Source organism: Cervus elaphus, chromosome 5 (genome assembly GCF_910594005.1).
Source record: "Cervus elaphus chromosome 5, mCerEla1.1, whole genome shotgun sequence".
NCBI lineage: Eukaryota > Metazoa > Chordata > Mammalia > Artiodactyla > Cervidae > Cervus > Cervus elaphus.
In genome coordinates, this window is record NC_057819.1 from 111,006,076 (window position 1) to 111,024,619 (window position 18,544).

Sequence of the window (18,544 nt, forward strand, 5' to 3'; positions counted from 1 at the left end):
TTCTGAAAAGACCAAAGTTTTCAATAAAGTGATAAATGGCTATCTGTCTACATGCTTTGTGTATTTATTTAACTAACAGACTCCACTGGGATAAGCTGGTACAAAGCTAGTAATTTTCCAACTCTCTCTAAACCCCTATATTTCAGTTAATGAAAAAACTGACATCCAATAACTAGAAGTTACTCAAATACAACAAAAAGTTGTTTAAAAGCAACATGAGAATGCACACATTTCCCCTACTAAAATTTATTACTGGAAATTTAAAAATAAAATCACAAAAAATAAAATCTGCTCAACACAGCAAAAAAAAAAAAAAATTGTTTGGCAGCAACAAATTTGCTGCATTAGGAGAAAGGAGCATTTTTGACATTTGAACACAGGTACTAGCATACTTAATTTCATGTAAAAGTATATTTCAAACAACCTTTTCTTTTTTACCTTTTCTTTTTTTTTCCTTTTAACCCCTAAGCAAAATTTTAAACAACCAAAGCAAAAAGGAAAGGATTTATTTTCAAGGGCTGACTTTCTTTAGGAACTCTTTCAGACACACTGCTGTTTCGGTCGCTAAGTCACGCCCGACTCTTTGTGACCCCATGGATAGCAGCACGCTAGGCTTCCCTGTCCTGCGCTATCTCCTGGGGTTTGCTCAAACTCAGACATTTAAGAGTTGCTAAATGTTTTTCTTTCCTGCTTATTTCTGTGACATGTGGTCTCAACTAACATCCAAGTTGGGCTCTGCTCTTTGGCAGCCTAAAATGCCATCAGGAAATTTGGCTGGCTCCACAATCTCCAGTTCTTTCCTTGCAGAGGTACTTCTAGTTCACTTATGAAAAGCTGTGCTCCCAAGCTCTAACACAGTTGGTTGCTATAGATAGTACTCATTCAGAGTAAAAGGGAGAGGTCAAGACTAGAGGACAGAGATCATTCACTACAAACATTACAATAAACAAGGACTTCAACAGGACAGCTGGAAATTTTAATATACTTCAGTTATTCTGTAGTTTCTTTGCCTTCATTTCTATCAAATTTCAACTTAAAATTTTAGGCAATGAAGAAAATGACCCTTAAAAACATTTCAACCTTATTAAAGATTAGCTTGCTATTCATCAGGTTACTTTACAGCTAGTGACATATGACACAAGAAACTTCAGTTAGCCTGAATCGCACTGCATGGAAATTGTGTATCTAAGTGGAATCTCTTCCTTTCACCCAAATTAATATCAAGACTTGCCCCATTTGCAGGCAGTATTTAGAACAGTTTAGGTAGTATTTTCTGTTGAATAAAGATTACTTATATGTTCTTAATTAATATGGATATCCTGATAAAAATCTTTTCAAAATAAAGTTTTTCTATCAAAAAAGCTTTTTTGGTACCATGTGCCAGCCAAACCTGAAATACTATTTAGCCAACATAAGGTGCAGCAGGAAAAAAAAAAATGTATTTGAGCACTTAAAAATATTAAATACCATAGTAACAAGATTTCCAAACCATTGATGGGCGAGTTCATGTCCCACAACCAGAGCAACCCACTGGCGTGATGAAGAACAGGAGTTTTTTGGATCAATAAGCAATGCAGTCTCCCTGTGTTTAAAAAAAAAAAAAAATTTTTAAATAAAAGTATTTCAATAAAAGCAGGCATGCAGAAATGGGGGAGGGAGATTCAAACAGTAAATAAGATGGTCAAGTTAGGCTTTAAAGATGTCAAGAAAACATTTCCTCAGAGTACACAGGATAGAAAAAGTTCTGGGAAGATTAAAGACTACTCCAGTTGAATTCATACAAAAGAAGATCAAAGATGTGACACAAGTTTAATTATCTGTTTATAGGATAGCTGCCTGAAATTTTAGAAAAACTATCTAAAGGATTAGGGATTATTATGCTAAACAGAAAGTGAAGACAGTTCTTCCATTAAAAGCAGAGAAGTGGCAACCTGAGGGAAGATGCATTCCACAGTCCCAAAAAGAACACTGAACAGAGTGTCCAAAACTTAGCTCATCGAAGAAGGCAATTGAAAGTAGAAGGCCAAAACTTGTTTACAGACATTGCTTTTAAAATTACACAACCCACATGTTTGTATTGTGGTGACAGACATGTAAGAACTTGGCTGCTGCTGCTGCTGCTGCTAAGTCGCTTCTGTCGTGTCCGACTCTGTGCGACCCCATAGATGGCAGCCCACCAGGCTCCCCTATCCCTAGGATTCTCCAGGCAAGAACACTGGAGAACTTGGCTAGAAGACATTAAATCAGGGGAAGTTCTTCAAGCTGGATATATAACTATGTAACTACCAGGAGGAAGAGAAGGCACTGAAATGAGAAACTCAGCCAAAAATAAATCTACAAATGCTACTAATGCCAGATGCTCACTTTAAAATCTTACACTCTCAGATAGCACCAGAGGGTGTTCATCTGCATTCTTGAAATGTTCAAGGAAATGGGGGAAGGTAGGAAAATTTATGGCAGATCATAAAGCAGAAGCTACTAAACTGTAATTAGGAGTGAAGCACTCATGAAATCAGTGATTTAAAAGACAAGGCAGGGTAATACATCATTAACATACCTATAAGTAACAAGGCCCCAGTTCTCCATGGCACCTTCATAAAATAAATATAAACATTTATTGATATTTATACATACTTCTTCTTGAAAAAATCATACAATTCAAAATAAAAGTTATTACAATTTATCAATAAAATGAAATTTACTTTACCAGCTGCAAAGTCTGCAATAGCAATGAGATCAATTTTAGGTAGAGGATAAGGAACATTGAAGTAGTCCTTATAAAAAGGCAGAGTTTTAGCAGCAACCTATAAAAGTATAAAGAAAAAGAACCATCTGATAAATCCTATTGCCATTCCTACACAAATCCACAAAGGAATCCAGTTGCAAGCCAAATATCTCGAGTTACAAGAAACCAACCCTGGGGGACCCCACTTCCAGAGACTGCTTTAGCCCTAAGCTTTGTATATGTCAGCCAAACTTTAATCCATTTATAACTCAGTATGAAAAATACAATTACATATATTCCCACCCACTCTCTAGGTTAATAAATTCCATTCTAATATTCTCTTAATCAGTATCTTTCAAAATGTTAATACAATACCAAAGTTGCTAGTTCCAAGATTCTATTAAAAGTAAAACCAAAGTAGCACAAGATATTTCAGATTAGATTATAAATAATTGTACTAATAATTGATCAGAAATGTAAATTCCCCAACCTGGAGTTATGGACTGTTGGAACAATCCTCTTCAAGTACAATTACCTCTAACGCAAATTTTCCTTGCTCTGCTTTGCCAACAGGGGTGTAAACACGGACACACACACCATCTTTTGACCTTGTTTCTACAAAGTCATATTCACCCACAACAAATGCCACCAGATATGTAGACATGACAGGTGTTCGAGCAAACTTCACTTCCACTACATTTTCATCATCAGGGTATGGTTTCCGATCAATTACATTCTTTAAAAAAAAAAAAAGGAAAATTTAACAGATTTGCATTAAATACCTTAGAGCAAACACCACCCCAAAACTGTAGGCTTTGCACCCTTTTCTTCCTCCTTTCCAGCACTGCTTACTTCTCTATCCTAATTTACCCAGTACTATTATACTCTCAAGACTTTTCCTGTTAAGAAAGAAAGTGAACTGATGAAGCAAACACACTAAGAAGTTGGAGCTCAAGTGTTAAAACTACCAAGGATTTGAAAGGTAAAAGAAGCAACTTTTCTTGAATACCTATTAACCTAACAGGTACTGGGATGTTTTAAGATTTTAATACTTTTCAAGTGAATGAAGGATAGAAGACAACAAATATTAATGAAAATAAAATGTAGTTGTGAAACTGGACATTTCAAAGGGCACAGATTTCTATATTTAGAGCATATTCTGTATGAATGTTGGCTCTAAGCAAATTTGTGACAAATCTCGTTTACTTTTAGAGTTCCCTAATTTCCCTCTTTTTCCTACTCAGGCTCTCAGTTTCCCCAAGTTCTTGCCAATTTTTCTTCCAAGTAAGACTTATTCAAGAATTGATCTGATAAATTCATTTGCATTAAACTGTAAATGAACATTTCAGTGTAATTTATTAGCTTCCTCTCTAAGAATATTTAAGAAGAGCGTCTTTAAGAAGAAAATCTACAGAATTCTCTCCACTAATAAAGGAAGCAAAAGCCAGTTATTTCAAGTCCAGTAGGTGTTTCCAAGTTCCGTAGACGCCTATTATAGTCTGCCGGCTACTCTATGTCTTAAATAAGGCAGTCTTAGACAACACATTTCAAGTAGTAAATGCTTATTCTATTATGAATGACATTCAATGACATCAGTGAAGGGAGCACATCCAAGAACACAACCAGTTAGAACCTAAATACACTTCATTACCTGGCTATAACTTTTGGCATTTAGTAAGAATATCAGATTTTTTTCTCTCAGGTAATAGTTATTAAGTTCATTTCTTACTTTGAGTTCCAAATTAAAGGAAGCAGGTAATCTTGTTAACATAGCTTACAAGAAATTTCTTCCAGGATGCGGGAAAACTCCCCAAATAAGACAATAAAAAGAGGGCTTACAAGAAACTAAGAACACTAACATTTGTGCTCCCATTATATGTCAAGTACTGTGCTGGGTGACTAGGTAGTTCCATGCTATCCCATATAATCAGCAAACAAAATATGCTAAATGTTTATTCAAAATATAAGAATACTCACTAACACATACATACCATGTTTGATAAAGCTACTCTGTCTTTAGGAACAACCAATGAAATATCAAAAGTTGCTTTGATGGCAGGTTCATCCCAGCAAGGAAAAGCTCTCCGGGCATCAGTAGCCTTAAAAAAAGAATATGAAATATGAACTATCACTGAATGAACCTACCAGACTATTTCATGAAGTAACAATCATTTCTTTCTTTCTATCATTCATTCATTCACTTTTTCAAATATTTATTTTCGACTCAGTGCTAGGCAATAAACTAGGCACTGATTACAAAGAAAATACAAGGTAGCACTTTCACATACAACACATAAAACTGTCAGCATTTGACCTACTTATTTAAAGAGCTCTCATCCTTTCTGTAAGCATAGAAAAGAGTAATAAACTTTAAAGCAAAATAAGATTTAGTGGTGCAGCAGAATATCAGTTATAAAAGAAAGAATCTTTAATAAAATAGAAACAGAACTGCTGATAAGATTCTGTATCTTAAAAAGAACAAACAAAATGTGCAGAGGTAGAGAAAGCATATTGTTGTTAAGCCCCTCAGTCACGTCCGACTCTGTGACCCAATGGACTGCAGCACACCAGGCTTCCCTGTCCTTCACTATCTCCCAGAGTTTGCTCAAACTCATGTCCATTGAGTCAATAATGCCATCTAATCATTTCATCCTCTGTTGCCCCCTTCTCCTCCTGTCCTCAATCTTTCCCAGCATCAGGGTCTTTTCCAGTGAGTTGGCTCTTCCTATCAGGTGGCCAAAGTATTGGAGCTTCAGTATCAGTCCTTCCAGTGAATATTCAGGGTTGATTTCCTTTAGGATTGACTGATTTGATCTCCTTGCTGGCCAAGGGACTCTCAAAAGAGTCTTCTCTAGCACCACAGTTCAAAAGCAACAATTCTTCAGCACTCAGCCTTCTTCATGGTCCAACGCTATACAGACCTTTGTCAGCAAAGTGATGTCTCTGCTTTTTAATACACTGTCTAGGTTTGTCATAGCTTTTTTTTCCAAGGAGCAAGCGTCTTTTAATTTTATGGCTGCAGTCACTCTCCGCAGTGATTTTGGACCCCAAGTAAATAAAGTCTGTCACTGTTTCCATTGTTTCCCCATCTATTTGCCATGAAGTGATGGGATCAGATGCCATGATCTTAGTTTTCTGAATGTTGAGTTTTAAGCCAGCTTTATCACTCTCCTCTTTCACTTTCATCAAGAGGCTCTTTAGTTCCTTTTCAATTTCTGCCATTAGGGTGGTGTCATCTCCATACATGAGGTTATTGATATTTCTCCCAGCAATCTTGATTTCAGCTTGTGCTTCATCCAGCCCAGCATTTTGCATGATGTACTCTGCGTATAAGTTAAACAAGCAGGGTGACAATATACAGCCTTGATGTACTCCTTTCCCAATTTTGAACCAGTCCGTTGTTTCATGTCTGGTTCTAACAGTTGCTTCTTAATTTCTGTTTGTTTCTTTTCTTTTTTATTGCCTGAATAGCATGTGGGATCTTAGTTCCCCATCAGGGATCAAACTCATGCCCCCAGCCGTTAAAGTGTGGAATCTTAGCCATTGGCCTGTCAGGGAAACATATACTTCTGAAAAAGGATTTCTTGGGGCTTTCTTTGTGGCTCAGTGGTAAAGAATCCACCTGCCAATGCAGGAGACAAGGGTTTGATCCCTGATCTGAGAAGATCCCACGTGCCATGGAGCAACAAGCCCCCTATGCCACAGCTACAGAGCCTGTGCTCGGGAGCACAGGAGCTGCAACTACTGAGCCCAGGTGCCTTAGAGCTTGTGCTCTACAAAAAGAGAAGCCACGGCAAAGCCTGCATACCACAACTAGAGAGTAGCCCATGCTGACCACAACTAGAGAAAAGCCTGCACAGCAATGAAGACCCAGCACAGCCAATAAATAAATAAACAGTTTTAAAAAAGGATTTCTCCAAGGAAAAATGTGACATTTCTGACTGTACTGTCAAAGAAATTAAATAAATTATGAATTCTACTAAACAGTAAATAAGATGTTTGAAAAAGTAAGTAAACTGTAAGGAAAAAAAATACACAGAAAAATTCAAATTAGGAGCAGCACTAAATAAATGAGTTTATACGAGAGGAAATTAAATGAATGACACAGATAGTAAGTCTAAGTTTCTTTTTTTTTTTTAAATGTACTTATCTATCTGGCTGCATTGGGCCTTAGTTGCTGCACACAGGATATTTTGGTGTGGTGGGTAGGCTTCTCTCTAGTTATATCTAGTTGTGGGTGACCCACAAACTGGAGAATAATACCAAAGAAGTTCTTGCACTATGGTGAAGGTTCTGAACCCCAAGTAAGGCTTCCCAGCCTAGGTATTGGACAAAGGGACTGGGAATCCTCAGGAAATCTGGCCTTGAAGGTCAGCGGGATTTGATTACAGAACTTCCACAGGACTAGGGGAAACAGAGGCTCCAGTCTTGGAGGCCACAAACAAAATCTTGCACACACCAAGACCAGAGGAAAGGAGCAGTGACCCCACAGAAGACTGAATCACAACTGCCTGCTAGTGTTGGAAGGTCTCCTGTGGGGACGTGGGTTGGCAGGGGCTCACTGCAGGGACAGAGGCATGGGCAGCATCAGGCCAGGAAGGCCCCCCTTGGCATAGTAAACCCTCTTGAGTTTGCCATTAACCCTACCATAGGGCAAACAACTACCAGGGAGGGAGTGCAACCACACCCGTCAGCAGATAACTGGATTAAAGCTTTACTGAGCAAGGCCCTGCCCACCAGAGCAAGACCCAGTTTTTCTCACTGCCAGTCCCTCCCATCAGGAAGCTTACACAAGCCTCTTAGCCTCGTCCATCAGAGGGCAGATCGAAGAAGCAAGAAGAAGCAGTCCCACAGTCCCACAGCAGCTAAGACAAAAACCATAACCAAACACAAAGTTAATCTCAACGAAAAAGCAGAAAGTTATATCACAGATGAAGGGACAGGATAAAACCCCAGAAAAACAACTAAATGAAGTAGAGATAGGCAACCTTCCAGAAAAAGAATTCAGAATAATGATAATGAAGATGATCCAGGATCTCGTGAAAACAATGAAGATGCAAGAAATGTTTACCAAAGACCTACAAGATCTAAAAAACAGATGAATAATATACTAGAAAGAATCAAGAGCAGAATAACTGAGGCAAAAGAAGAGATAAATGACTTGGAGGACAGAATGGTGGAAATCACTGCTACAGAACAGAATATAGAAAAAAGGATGAAAAGAAATGAAGGCAGCCTAAGAGACCTCTGGGACAACACTGAATGCACCAACACTCACATTATAGGGGTCCCAGAAAGAGGAGGGAGAGAAAAAGGACTTGAGAAAATATTTGAAGAAGTAATAGCTGAAAATTTCCCTAACATGGGAAAGGAAAGAGTTAATCAAATCCAGGCAGCACAGAGAGTCCCAGGAAGGATAAACCCAAGGAGGAACACACTGAGATACATAGTAATCAAACTGACAAAAATTAAAGACAAAGATAAAATACTAAAAGCAACAAGAGAAAAACAACAAATAACATATAAGGGAACTCCCATCAGGCTATCAGCTGATTTCTCAACAGAAACTCTATAAGACAGAAGTGAACAGCATGATATATTTAAAGTGATGAAAGGGAAGAATCTACAAACAAGAATACCCAGAAAGACTCTCCTTCAGATCTGATGGAGAAATCAAAAGCTTTCCCAACAAGCAAAAGTTAAGAGAATTCAGCACCACCAAACCAGGTTTACAACAAATGCTAAAGAACTTTAAGAAGGAAACACAAGAGAAGGAAAAGACTTTCAAAAAATAAACCCAAAACAATTAAGAAAATGGTAATAGGATCATACATACTGATAATTACCTTAAATGTAAATGGGATTAAATGCACCAACCAAAAGACATACACTGGCTAGGCAGATGAAAACACGTGCATGATGTACTTCCACTTACATCACTCTGCTTGACCCCCTCAAGTTGTATGGAACTATTTTATATTGTTAAGTTAATCATGTTCCCAATATGGCTTAAAATTATAATTATCTTTTATTTTTTGTCTGGCTATTGACTGGGAAAACTGATAAACACCTTTTATTATGGTGATTATGAAACTATTACTCACTTTATACCATTGCATTATGATTGGTCAACAGAAAATTAATAGAACTCTGTATCACCAAACAAAACTACAATTTAACAGAAAAACCTGTAATCACTTTTTAAAATCCATATGCTTATCAGAATTATCTTGAAATTTTTTGAAAAATACAAATGCCCAGGCATTGCATTTTTTCCTCCAGAGCTCCAGGTATGTTTCTAATGAGCCGTCATGTTTAAAACAACTGGACTATATGACGATCTTTTACTCTTATCTAGTTTGTTTCACTTTTTCAGCCCTCCCATTTCATTTAGTTTATGTTTTCCAATTTCTCCATCTTTTTCTTTTTTTTAATGTTCTTTCTCAAGCCTTTATCAAGCATAGTAGAAAAGTTTATGTATACACGTACATAAATAATATGTATGATATATATATATATATTTTAGAAAACTTATGAATTTTTGCCTAACTAAAAACTAATATATTTTGATTCCACTTGTTTGACTTAGTATGAATAGAATGCTAGATTTCTAAATAGGAAGGTGAAATAAGCAACAAAGGTTTACTGTATAGCACAAGGAACTACAGTCAATATCTTGTAATAAACTATAATGGAAAATAATTTCAAAAATGATATATGCATAACTGAATCACCTTGCTTTGCACCTGTAACACTGTAAGTCAACTATACTTCAATAATATATATGTTGAGCAAAAAAAAAACCAAACAAAGGACAAAGTGATAAGAGCAATCAAAGGTACATTTAGGGGATAGACACTAGACCTAAATCTATTATTAAATTATGTTCCTGAAGAAGACATCAGAACAGAAACATAATGAACATGCAATAGAAGAAAATACCGCTATACTGATGAAAGATCTAAATCTGAATATAAGTAGGCTTCACCAACTATTAAAAGTTAATGAAAAGTGAACACCTGGTAAAAATTTTTAGGTACAAAGAAATAATTTAACAAGCAATCACAAAGAAAATAAAGCAAAATTTTAAAATGTGTTACTCTACAAAGGGAGAAGAGACATTTTAGTCTGACTCCTCCCATTTGACAAAATGAGATGTAAAAGACTTTAGAACATATTTTTTAATATTTATTTTTATTTATGTATTAGGCTGTGCCAAAAGACAGAGAACTTATCATTAGCAGACCTGCCTTATAAGAAATGCTGAAAGGAGTCCTGTAAGCTAAAGTGAAATACAGTAAATGGTAACTCAAATCCATACAAAGAAATGAAGAACACCATGAAGGGGAACACATAGGAATTATAAACACAGCATAAATATTTTTATTTGGGTTTTGTCTGTTTTTCATTTTTGGCTGCACCACACAGCTTACAGGATTTTAGGTCCCCAACAAGGGATCGAACCTTGATCAATTCCCTGTAGTGGAAAGTCCTAACCACTAGCCTACCAGGGAATTCCCATAAACATTTTTATTTGTAATTCTTTTTCTGTTTTGTCTTTAACTCTGTCTTTAAAAGGCAACTGTATAAGGTAATAATTAGAAAATGATTGACAGGCTTAGATGTATTAATACTATATAAAGATCAAATTTTTATGACAAGAATAGCATGAAGGAGTCAGGAGCTAAAATGAAGCAAAGTTTTTGTACATTAGAAAATTTTTCATATTAACCTGAACTATATTGGGTTTCTTAAATATTTATTTGGCTGCGCCAGGTCTTAGTTGTGGCATGCGAGATCTTCAGTTGCAGCACATAGGATGTAGGTCCCTAAACAAGAATCAAACCTAGGCCCCATGCATTGGGAGCTCAGAGTCTTAACCACTGAACCACCAGGGTGGTCCCTAGACCAACATTTACGCACCTCTGAAACAGAAAAACTGTAAGCCAGTTGTATCACTCTTACTGAAGAAGCTGGGCTTGTTAAGGGAAAACTCACTCAAAAGAAACCGTGGGGCGTCTTAGTTAAAATGTAAGAAACTATTATGTGATTTGGAATTTGCCTGAATGACTTGGAGACAAATTAAGGAAGAAAGAATTCTAAGTTGAGGGCTGTCAGAAAGTGGAGGCAATTTTATCAGTGAGTATTATCTTTTCTGTTAATATGAAGAGTGCAAACTACAGCAAGCCTAAGGCTGCAGCTGGTAAAAAAGCAACAGTCCCTCATTTTAACCAAGAAAGGGAGTTGTTTGTCTTTTGTGATGAGCAAAATGACCTTGTTTTTGTCTGTGCTTGGAGAAAATTATGAAGGGTCCTTGTTTTGTCTCACCTTATCATGGTGTCAAAGTAGTAACCTTGTCTCAGGTTGGCACTCTGTTTATATCCAACAGGAAAACAACACGTATTAGCTTCAGTGCTAGGACAACTTCTGATGCCAGAGGCTGTCTACAGCCATACCACCCTGAATGCGCCCGATCTCATCTGATGTCAGGGGCTGCACTTTTTTTCTTCCCCTTCCCCCAACACATCTTTTACATGTTCAGTAAAACTGGTTGAATACAAAGGCAAATGAAAGATTTTCTGATATCCCAATACTTAGGAAGTACACCACCCACATACTCTCCCTTTAAATATCATTTGGAGACATACTCCAGCAAATCATTCCAAGATGAAGAAGTGCTCAAAAGGCTAGAGATAAGCACTGGAGTCACACTCTCACATACACACAGGTAACAAAATTATATTTAATATATATATATATATAAAATCCATATATATCTGTATATAGCTATATATGCATACATATAGGTAACAAAACTTCAATACCTGGATTGCTTTTATATTTTGTACCTGTGGCTTTTCTTACTAAATTAATATTGATACTGTTATAAAAATATCATTCCCCAGCCCACATCCCTAATTCTCTCCCCTGTATAATAGAGATAACTGAATATAGAGTAAAAAATTTCAAAATCATTCATACAGTTACGGTTACAGGCATCGAGCCTCAAATAATCAGGCGAATAAGAGAACAGACCTTTGTCAGAATGTCTCACTGAAGATCATGGTTTTTTTGGCTGCCCTGGGTCTTTGTTGTGGCACATGGGCTCTTCATTGCTGATGTGGGCCTTCTCTACTTGCAGCAACCGGGGGCTACTCTCTGGTTATGGTGTGCAAGCTGCTCACTGCCATGGCTTCTCTTACTGCAGAGCACGGGCTCTAGGGTGCTAGCTCAGTAGTTGTGGCGCATGGACTTCGTTGCCCTGCAGCATGTGGAATCTTAGCACCTGGACCAGGGACCAAGCCCATGTCCCCTGCATTGGCAGGCAGATCCTTTCTTTTAAAAAAAAAAAAAATTTATTTCATTATTTATTTTTGGTTGTGCTTTGTTTTCGTTGCTGCGTGCCTTTCTCTAGTTGCAGTGAGCGGGGCTACTCTTTGATGGGATGCGCAGGCTCCAGGGTGCACGGCCTCAGTAGTTGTGGCGGGCAGGCCTCTACAGCACAGGCTCAATAGCTATGGCGCATGGGCTCAGCTGTTCCACAGCATGCGGAATCTTCTCAGACCAGGAACAGAGCCCATGTCTCCTCCACCGGCAGATGGATTCTTCACCACTGAGTCACCAGGGAAGCCTCTGGCAGGCAGATTCTTAACCACAGGTCCACGAGAGAAGTCCCAAGATCATAATATTTTAAAGTATGCATGTGTGCTAAGTTGCATCAGTCGTGTTTGACTCTTCGCAACCCCATGGACTGTAGCCCGCCAGGCTCCTCTGTCCACGGGTTTCTCCAGACAAGAAAACTGGAGCGGGTACCGAGGGATTGAACGAACATTGGCAGGAGGACTCTTTACCACTAGCGCCACCTGGGAAGCCCGTATTTTAAAGAATACCATACCTCAAACTGTGTGACAGCAGCATAGCGCACCTCTCCAGAAGGGGTAGTATATTTACTTCTATAGAAACCTTTCATTTTATCATTCAGCTCGCCAACAAAATCTATCTTTAAGGTTCCTGTACCTGTGATTGAAGATAAATGAAAACACTTTCATGGAGATATTAAGTACAAGTTATCAGAAGGATGTCATTAAGCATTAATTCATAGCTACTGACAAAGTTGGAATCATTCCTTTCTTTCTCAAACACTCTTCTTGGCAATGTAGAGAATATAGTATTTACTAAAGTAAATGGCAAACTAATCCTAAAGGAAACCTTAAAGTCATGTTTAGAGTGACTGCTAAGAAAGTTCTTTAATTTTATTAATGAGTTTCAAATTATCAATACATGACAAGAAGGAAAAGAAACAAATATATTCAATGTATGACCAGCTATTATGCACTGGCGCTTTAAAAATATTTAGTTGGGTAGGCATTGTCTCCATTTTGTGAGATGAAGAAACTAACCCTGAAAAGTTAAATCACTTGTCCAAGGTCACACAATTAGTAAGTAGCAAGAATAAGATTAAAAACTTAGGTCTATTTAATCCAAAATTCATGCTCTCTGCCAATTATGCCTCATAGACTGAAACCTAGGAATATTAAAGAAATAAATTTAAACCAATAATTATTAAATGCAAATAAAAATACAACCTGAATACATATTCTACTGTTACATAAGAGCAAAATCAATTTAGACAAAATAGGAGGTTTTTTTTAATTGAAGTATAGTTGATTTACAATGTTGTGCCAATCTCTGCTGTATAGTAGAGTGACTCAGTTATACACATAGAGACATTCTTTTTATATACAAAATAAGAGTTTTTACAAATATATATACAGCTGACTCTTGAATAATACGGGGGTTAATCCATCTATAATTTATAGGTGCTTAGTTGCTAAGTCATGACTATTTGCAACCTCATAGACTCTAGCCCTCCAGGCTCCTCCATCCATGGGATTTCCCAGGCAAGAATACTGGAGTGGGTTGCCATTTCCTTCTCCAGGGGATCCTCCCAACCCAGGGATCGAACCCTGGGTCTCCTGCCTTGGCAGGCAGATTCTTTACCACTAAGCCACCTGGGTAGCCCAAAAAAACATGGAACGATTCACAAATTTGCACGTCATCCTTGCGCAGGGGCCATGCTAATCTTCTCTGTATCGTTCCAATTTTAGTACATGCACAGCCTAAGCAAGCACAATAAAAGCAACTAACGCCTTCAGAGGCACCACTGGGACAGGGGCCTTCCCTATCTGCAGTTCCTCCACATCTCCAAATTCAACCAACGTTGGACTGTGTGGTACTCTATTTACTACTGAAAAACATCTGAGTATACGTGGGCCCATGCAGTTCAAACCTGTGTTGTTCAAGCATCAACTATACTTTCTTTTATAACAGAAAAAACCTTATCACTATTATCTAGTGTCATCTACTAAATTCAGATGCATGACAAAATAATCCCATTCCACATTTTATAAATCCAGTCACAAAAAACCCCCAAAATGTTGACTTTGTAATTGATCCCTTTAAAGTGCCTATTTATTAAAGAATCCAGAGCATGGGAATCTAACAAATCAGAGATGTAGTATGACCATAAAGTAATTAGCTCCTTATATCAAAACTTTTATATCCTGATGCTTCAAACTGACATTTTGGAATGCTTGCAGAGCAATGACACTGACATTGTTCAAAATGTTCTTGACTTTCTGACATATCCTTTTGGGTGTTCACCAAGTCAAATCTTCACCTTCCAAAATTGAACTTGCTTTTTGGAAAGGTCCAAGTCATAGAGTTCAAGTCTGCAGATTATGTGAATAACAAATTGCAATCTATTTCTAGACAAAACACTAACTGTGCCTATTAAGTAATTAAGCTAATTTCCTTATATGCCTCAAACTGGTTCTGAAAGTAATTTCAAGTAAAAATTTCAGATGTTTGCAGCAAAGTCACAACTAAAGAAAGTGCCACATTCTGAATCATGCTAGGAAAATAAAACCAAACAACTCAACTGAAGGTCCACTGAATAGACATTTGTGATAATATATATATTTTTTTAATCAGACATTCTGTCTGAAGGGGTCAATAAATACTTTAAAAAAAAAGAGAATGACAGATTACTGGGACAGTAAATATAAAAGCAGTAAAGGAATCTGAAACAATTACTGACTGATACTAAAGAATTTAGCTATAAATAATATAACATTTCTCTATTTTCATTAGGAATTCACTGATTTTAAAAAAAAAGTATATATGTTCACAGTAATCAAGTTTTTGTTGTTGTTGTTGTTGAGTCGCTAAGTCATGTCCAACTCTGCAGCCCAGGCTCCTTTGTCCAAGGGATTTTTCCCAGGCAGGGATACTGGAGTCGGCTGCTTCTCCCTGGATCTTCCCAACCCAGGGATCAAACCCATGTCTCCTGCTTGGCTGGCGAATTCTTTACTGCTGAGCCACCCCCAGGAAGTCCCAATAAAGTTAGTAAAGAATATCTGTTAGACTACAAAAACCTATTTAAAAATAGAACTGTTTGATGAAATTTTATATTACAATTCCATAAATGGAATTGGCCAGCCTGTTTTTCAGTAAGTCAACTGTTAAGATGTCTTCATATTTCATGGTAAATCTACTTATGACTTTTCCTATTTGAAATAAAAGTGGATTTAAAACTCTTAACTAAATAAGAAAGTCTGCTCACATTTTTACTCGGTTTTAAATCTCCAAGGTCACAGTACTATAACAAGATATTGACTGACATTTCTGAAAAGCGGCAGACTACAAAACACAAATTATTGGGAAGGGTTATTACTGAAATTGAAGCAAAACACAAGTTTTTGTTTTTTTAAATATATTACTAAATTTAATTGGTGTCACATTATACAGTACTAATTATAGAATATTTGCTATTGATACAGAATTTTAGGGCAAAAACAGGAGGAAAAAGGACTTCATGATAAATTTCATCTGTCAATTTTATACCACACTAAAGAACCAACTGCCAGAAAGTCTGATTTTATACCTATTTTCACATATAACTGACTTTGCTTCCTCAAATTAGATGCCTTATTTGAATATCCAAGGTATACAATATTTATCTTCTTGGGGTAATAAGCCTTTTAAAACATATAGCTCATTTATTAATTAAGCAACGGAAAAATTAGGCCTTCCCCCCAAAAAGTTTGGTTTTTAAAGCTTAGGAAAGTATAATAATTGTTGCAAAACCTGAAGTAACAAGATTATTAAAAATTATATTGTAAAAAATTTAATGCATCTAGCTATGAAATTTAAGACAGACTACTTTATATAAAGAGAATAAGTCTCTGACTTTTTGTCACCATTTCTTATGATCCTGTTTTCCACTCCTCAAAATGTTAATACCTTCTAGCACTTCGCAAATGATTGTCACTCTACAGGATCCTTAACCACTGATTCTAAGGTTGTTAGGCCTTACGATGATCATGGGAAGTTAACCAATATTCTAAAATGGTGCCAATTTCAGAAACGAAGATGTTTTACTTTGTTATATAGTATTTGGCATGACTGTTAAGTTTGAATCAGCTAAACACAAAGGTTACTCCTGATACATACTCAGTATTCATTATCAGAAGAGAGACCGCTTACTGAAATTTGAAAAAAAAAAATCAGGATCTTATTCTTAAAGCAAAGAATGACTAGGTAACTTTGACCCAGGTATCTGAGGAAAATGTGAAAGCCAATGATTTTCAAACAGATATTTATATATATTCAATAATTTAATACAATCACATCTGTAAATTAGATCATTTTTAATTCTAATATCCATATTAGTTACTTAAGTATATTAGCTAAAAATCTCCAAAACTTTGTCAAATATACTTTGTATGTGTGGTGCTAAGTCGCTTCAGTTGTGTCCGACTCTTATTTAGAGTACCTATGGACCATAGCCCACACCAGGCTCCTCTGTCCATGGGATTTTCCAGGCAAGAATACTGGAGTGGGTTGCCATTCCCTTCTCCAGAGGATCTTCCAGACCCAGGGATCGAACCTGCGTCTCTTAAGTCTGCTGCATTGTCAGGCGGGTTTTTTACCACTAGTGTCACCTGGGAAAAAAGTATAGTGTATACTAATGGTCATAATCTTCAATGACTATGTTCCTGCTTTTATTAGAAATGACTTAACAATTTACCATGTCTACTGAAAAAAATCCTTATCAAGAATGATATAGCTCTTATATATTGATAATAAATGAAGGAGAAAAGAGAGGTAGAGAATACATATGACATGCTAACTTCTGTGTTCTTAAATGGTATAAACATAAATGCTTATAAAAGCATGGAGCAGTTTTGAAAGAATACATAGGAAACTGATCACTTCAGAGAAGTGGAGCTGAGAGAGAAAGACAGGAATAGAACAACCAACAAATTATCACTATGTATCATTTGAATTTCAAACCATGTGCATGTGTTATATTTTTTAACATTTAATTTAAAAAATAAAAGGAGCATAATGTGGTGGTCAGTAGTACAAAGTTTTGAATTAAACTGCTTGTGTTCTCTGACTGCCACTATATTAGCTGTTGACCTTGGGCAAGTTATTTAAGTTAAATATATCATTTGGTGCAATAGTTTACCTTTAAAGCAGAGATCATAGAATCTATTTCAAAATGGATTAACAAATGTTTATGATGCACATAAAACAGTACCTGGCACAGATTAAGCACTCAGTAGATACATGTGTGAATATATAATACACACATATATTCATATACAGGTATACATCTCACACACACACACACACATACATATATCTTCTGGGAGTTTATGTCCTTTCTTATCTGATGAGTTCCAGCGAATATGTTCTGGCTTCTTTTGATAAACACACTAATATTTTTGACTTAAAAAATTATGTCAAATTTCCTAATGCTAAACCATTGAATCTATGCTATTTTTTTTTCCATACATGCTAACTAGGTTTATGTATCTTCTTAGGCTATTTTAAGCCACCTTTAAATGTTTTTGCTCCTCTCTTCCTCATTTTTATTTCATTAATTTCTGCTCTTAAATCTTTCTCTTCTACTTTCTTCAAGTTACCTATTCTTTTTGTCTAATGTTGATCTTGATGTCCACTTAATTAATTTTTAGCCTTTCTTCTTAGCTAAATATCCTCTCTGAAAATAATGCTTTACCAGCATCCTACATGCTCTATATGTAGCAATTTTATTATTCAGTTCTAAATATTTTCTAATTCCTATAACAAATCTTCGACTCATTAATTTTCATAAGTATCATTTTTCCAATATACGAGAAGGCATTTTTTGTTTGTCTTTTGCTACTGACTTTAATCTTTTCACAGTATGAACACAGAATATAGTCTGTAATGATACAGATTTTAAATTTTTTAAAATTTTCCTATCATTTCTATCAAAATAATAGTTCACAGTGTTAAACCTCATATATCTGCCTGCAATGCAGGAGACCCAGGTTTGATCCCTGAGTTGGGAAGATTCCCTGGAGAAGGAAATGGCAACCCACTCCAGTATTCTTGCTTGGAAAATCCCATGGACAGAGGAGCCTGGCGCGCTATAGTCCACGGGGTCGCAAAGAGTCAGACACGACTTGAGTGGCTAATACACAACACAATTCTACAGGCCCACCTATAGAAGCTGCAGGCACACCCAGGGCTATTTACTCCCTATACTTGCCTCAGTAACAACTCTGTGATTTCTAAATACCTTGCTTATTTAGCTGTTTTTTTCATTTTTCAATTTTCTTACTATAAAAAGTGAAGTTTGAGCTAAACTACATCTCTACTACTATATCTTTCACAAAGAGTTAAAATTTTCTATAACTTCAAAGATCTGAAAATATTTTCTTTAAACTTATTGTGTGGCTAAGCACAGAATTCTAAATTGAG

General features: G+C 36.4%; 1 protein-coding gene and 1 non-coding gene across 2 annotated transcripts in view; both read right to left on the reverse strand.

Moving 5' to 3' along the window:
* Window positions 1-18,544, reverse strand: part of NPEPPS (aminopeptidase puromycin sensitive) — a 108,930-nt gene that overhangs the window by 25,800 nt on the left and 64,586 nt on the right. Inside the window, exons 4-9 of the mRNA XM_043904351.1 lie at window positions 12,621-12,742; window positions 4,717-4,824; window positions 3,261-3,461; window positions 2,708-2,804; window positions 2,558-2,591; window positions 1,468-1,582 (exon numbers count right to left, since the gene is read on the reverse strand). Of these exons, the coding sequence (XP_043760286.1) occupies window positions 1,468-1,582; window positions 2,558-2,591; window positions 2,708-2,804; window positions 3,261-3,461; window positions 4,717-4,824; window positions 12,621-12,742 (677 nt within the window). The remainder of the gene's footprint in view (window positions 1-1,467; window positions 1,583-2,557; window positions 2,592-2,707; window positions 2,805-3,260; window positions 3,462-4,716; window positions 4,825-12,620; window positions 12,743-18,544) is intronic.
* On the reverse strand, window positions 13,751-13,855 carry LOC122695795. The gene has a single exon (XR_006341548.1). It is a non-coding gene; the product is annotated as a U6 spliceosomal RNA (small nuclear RNA).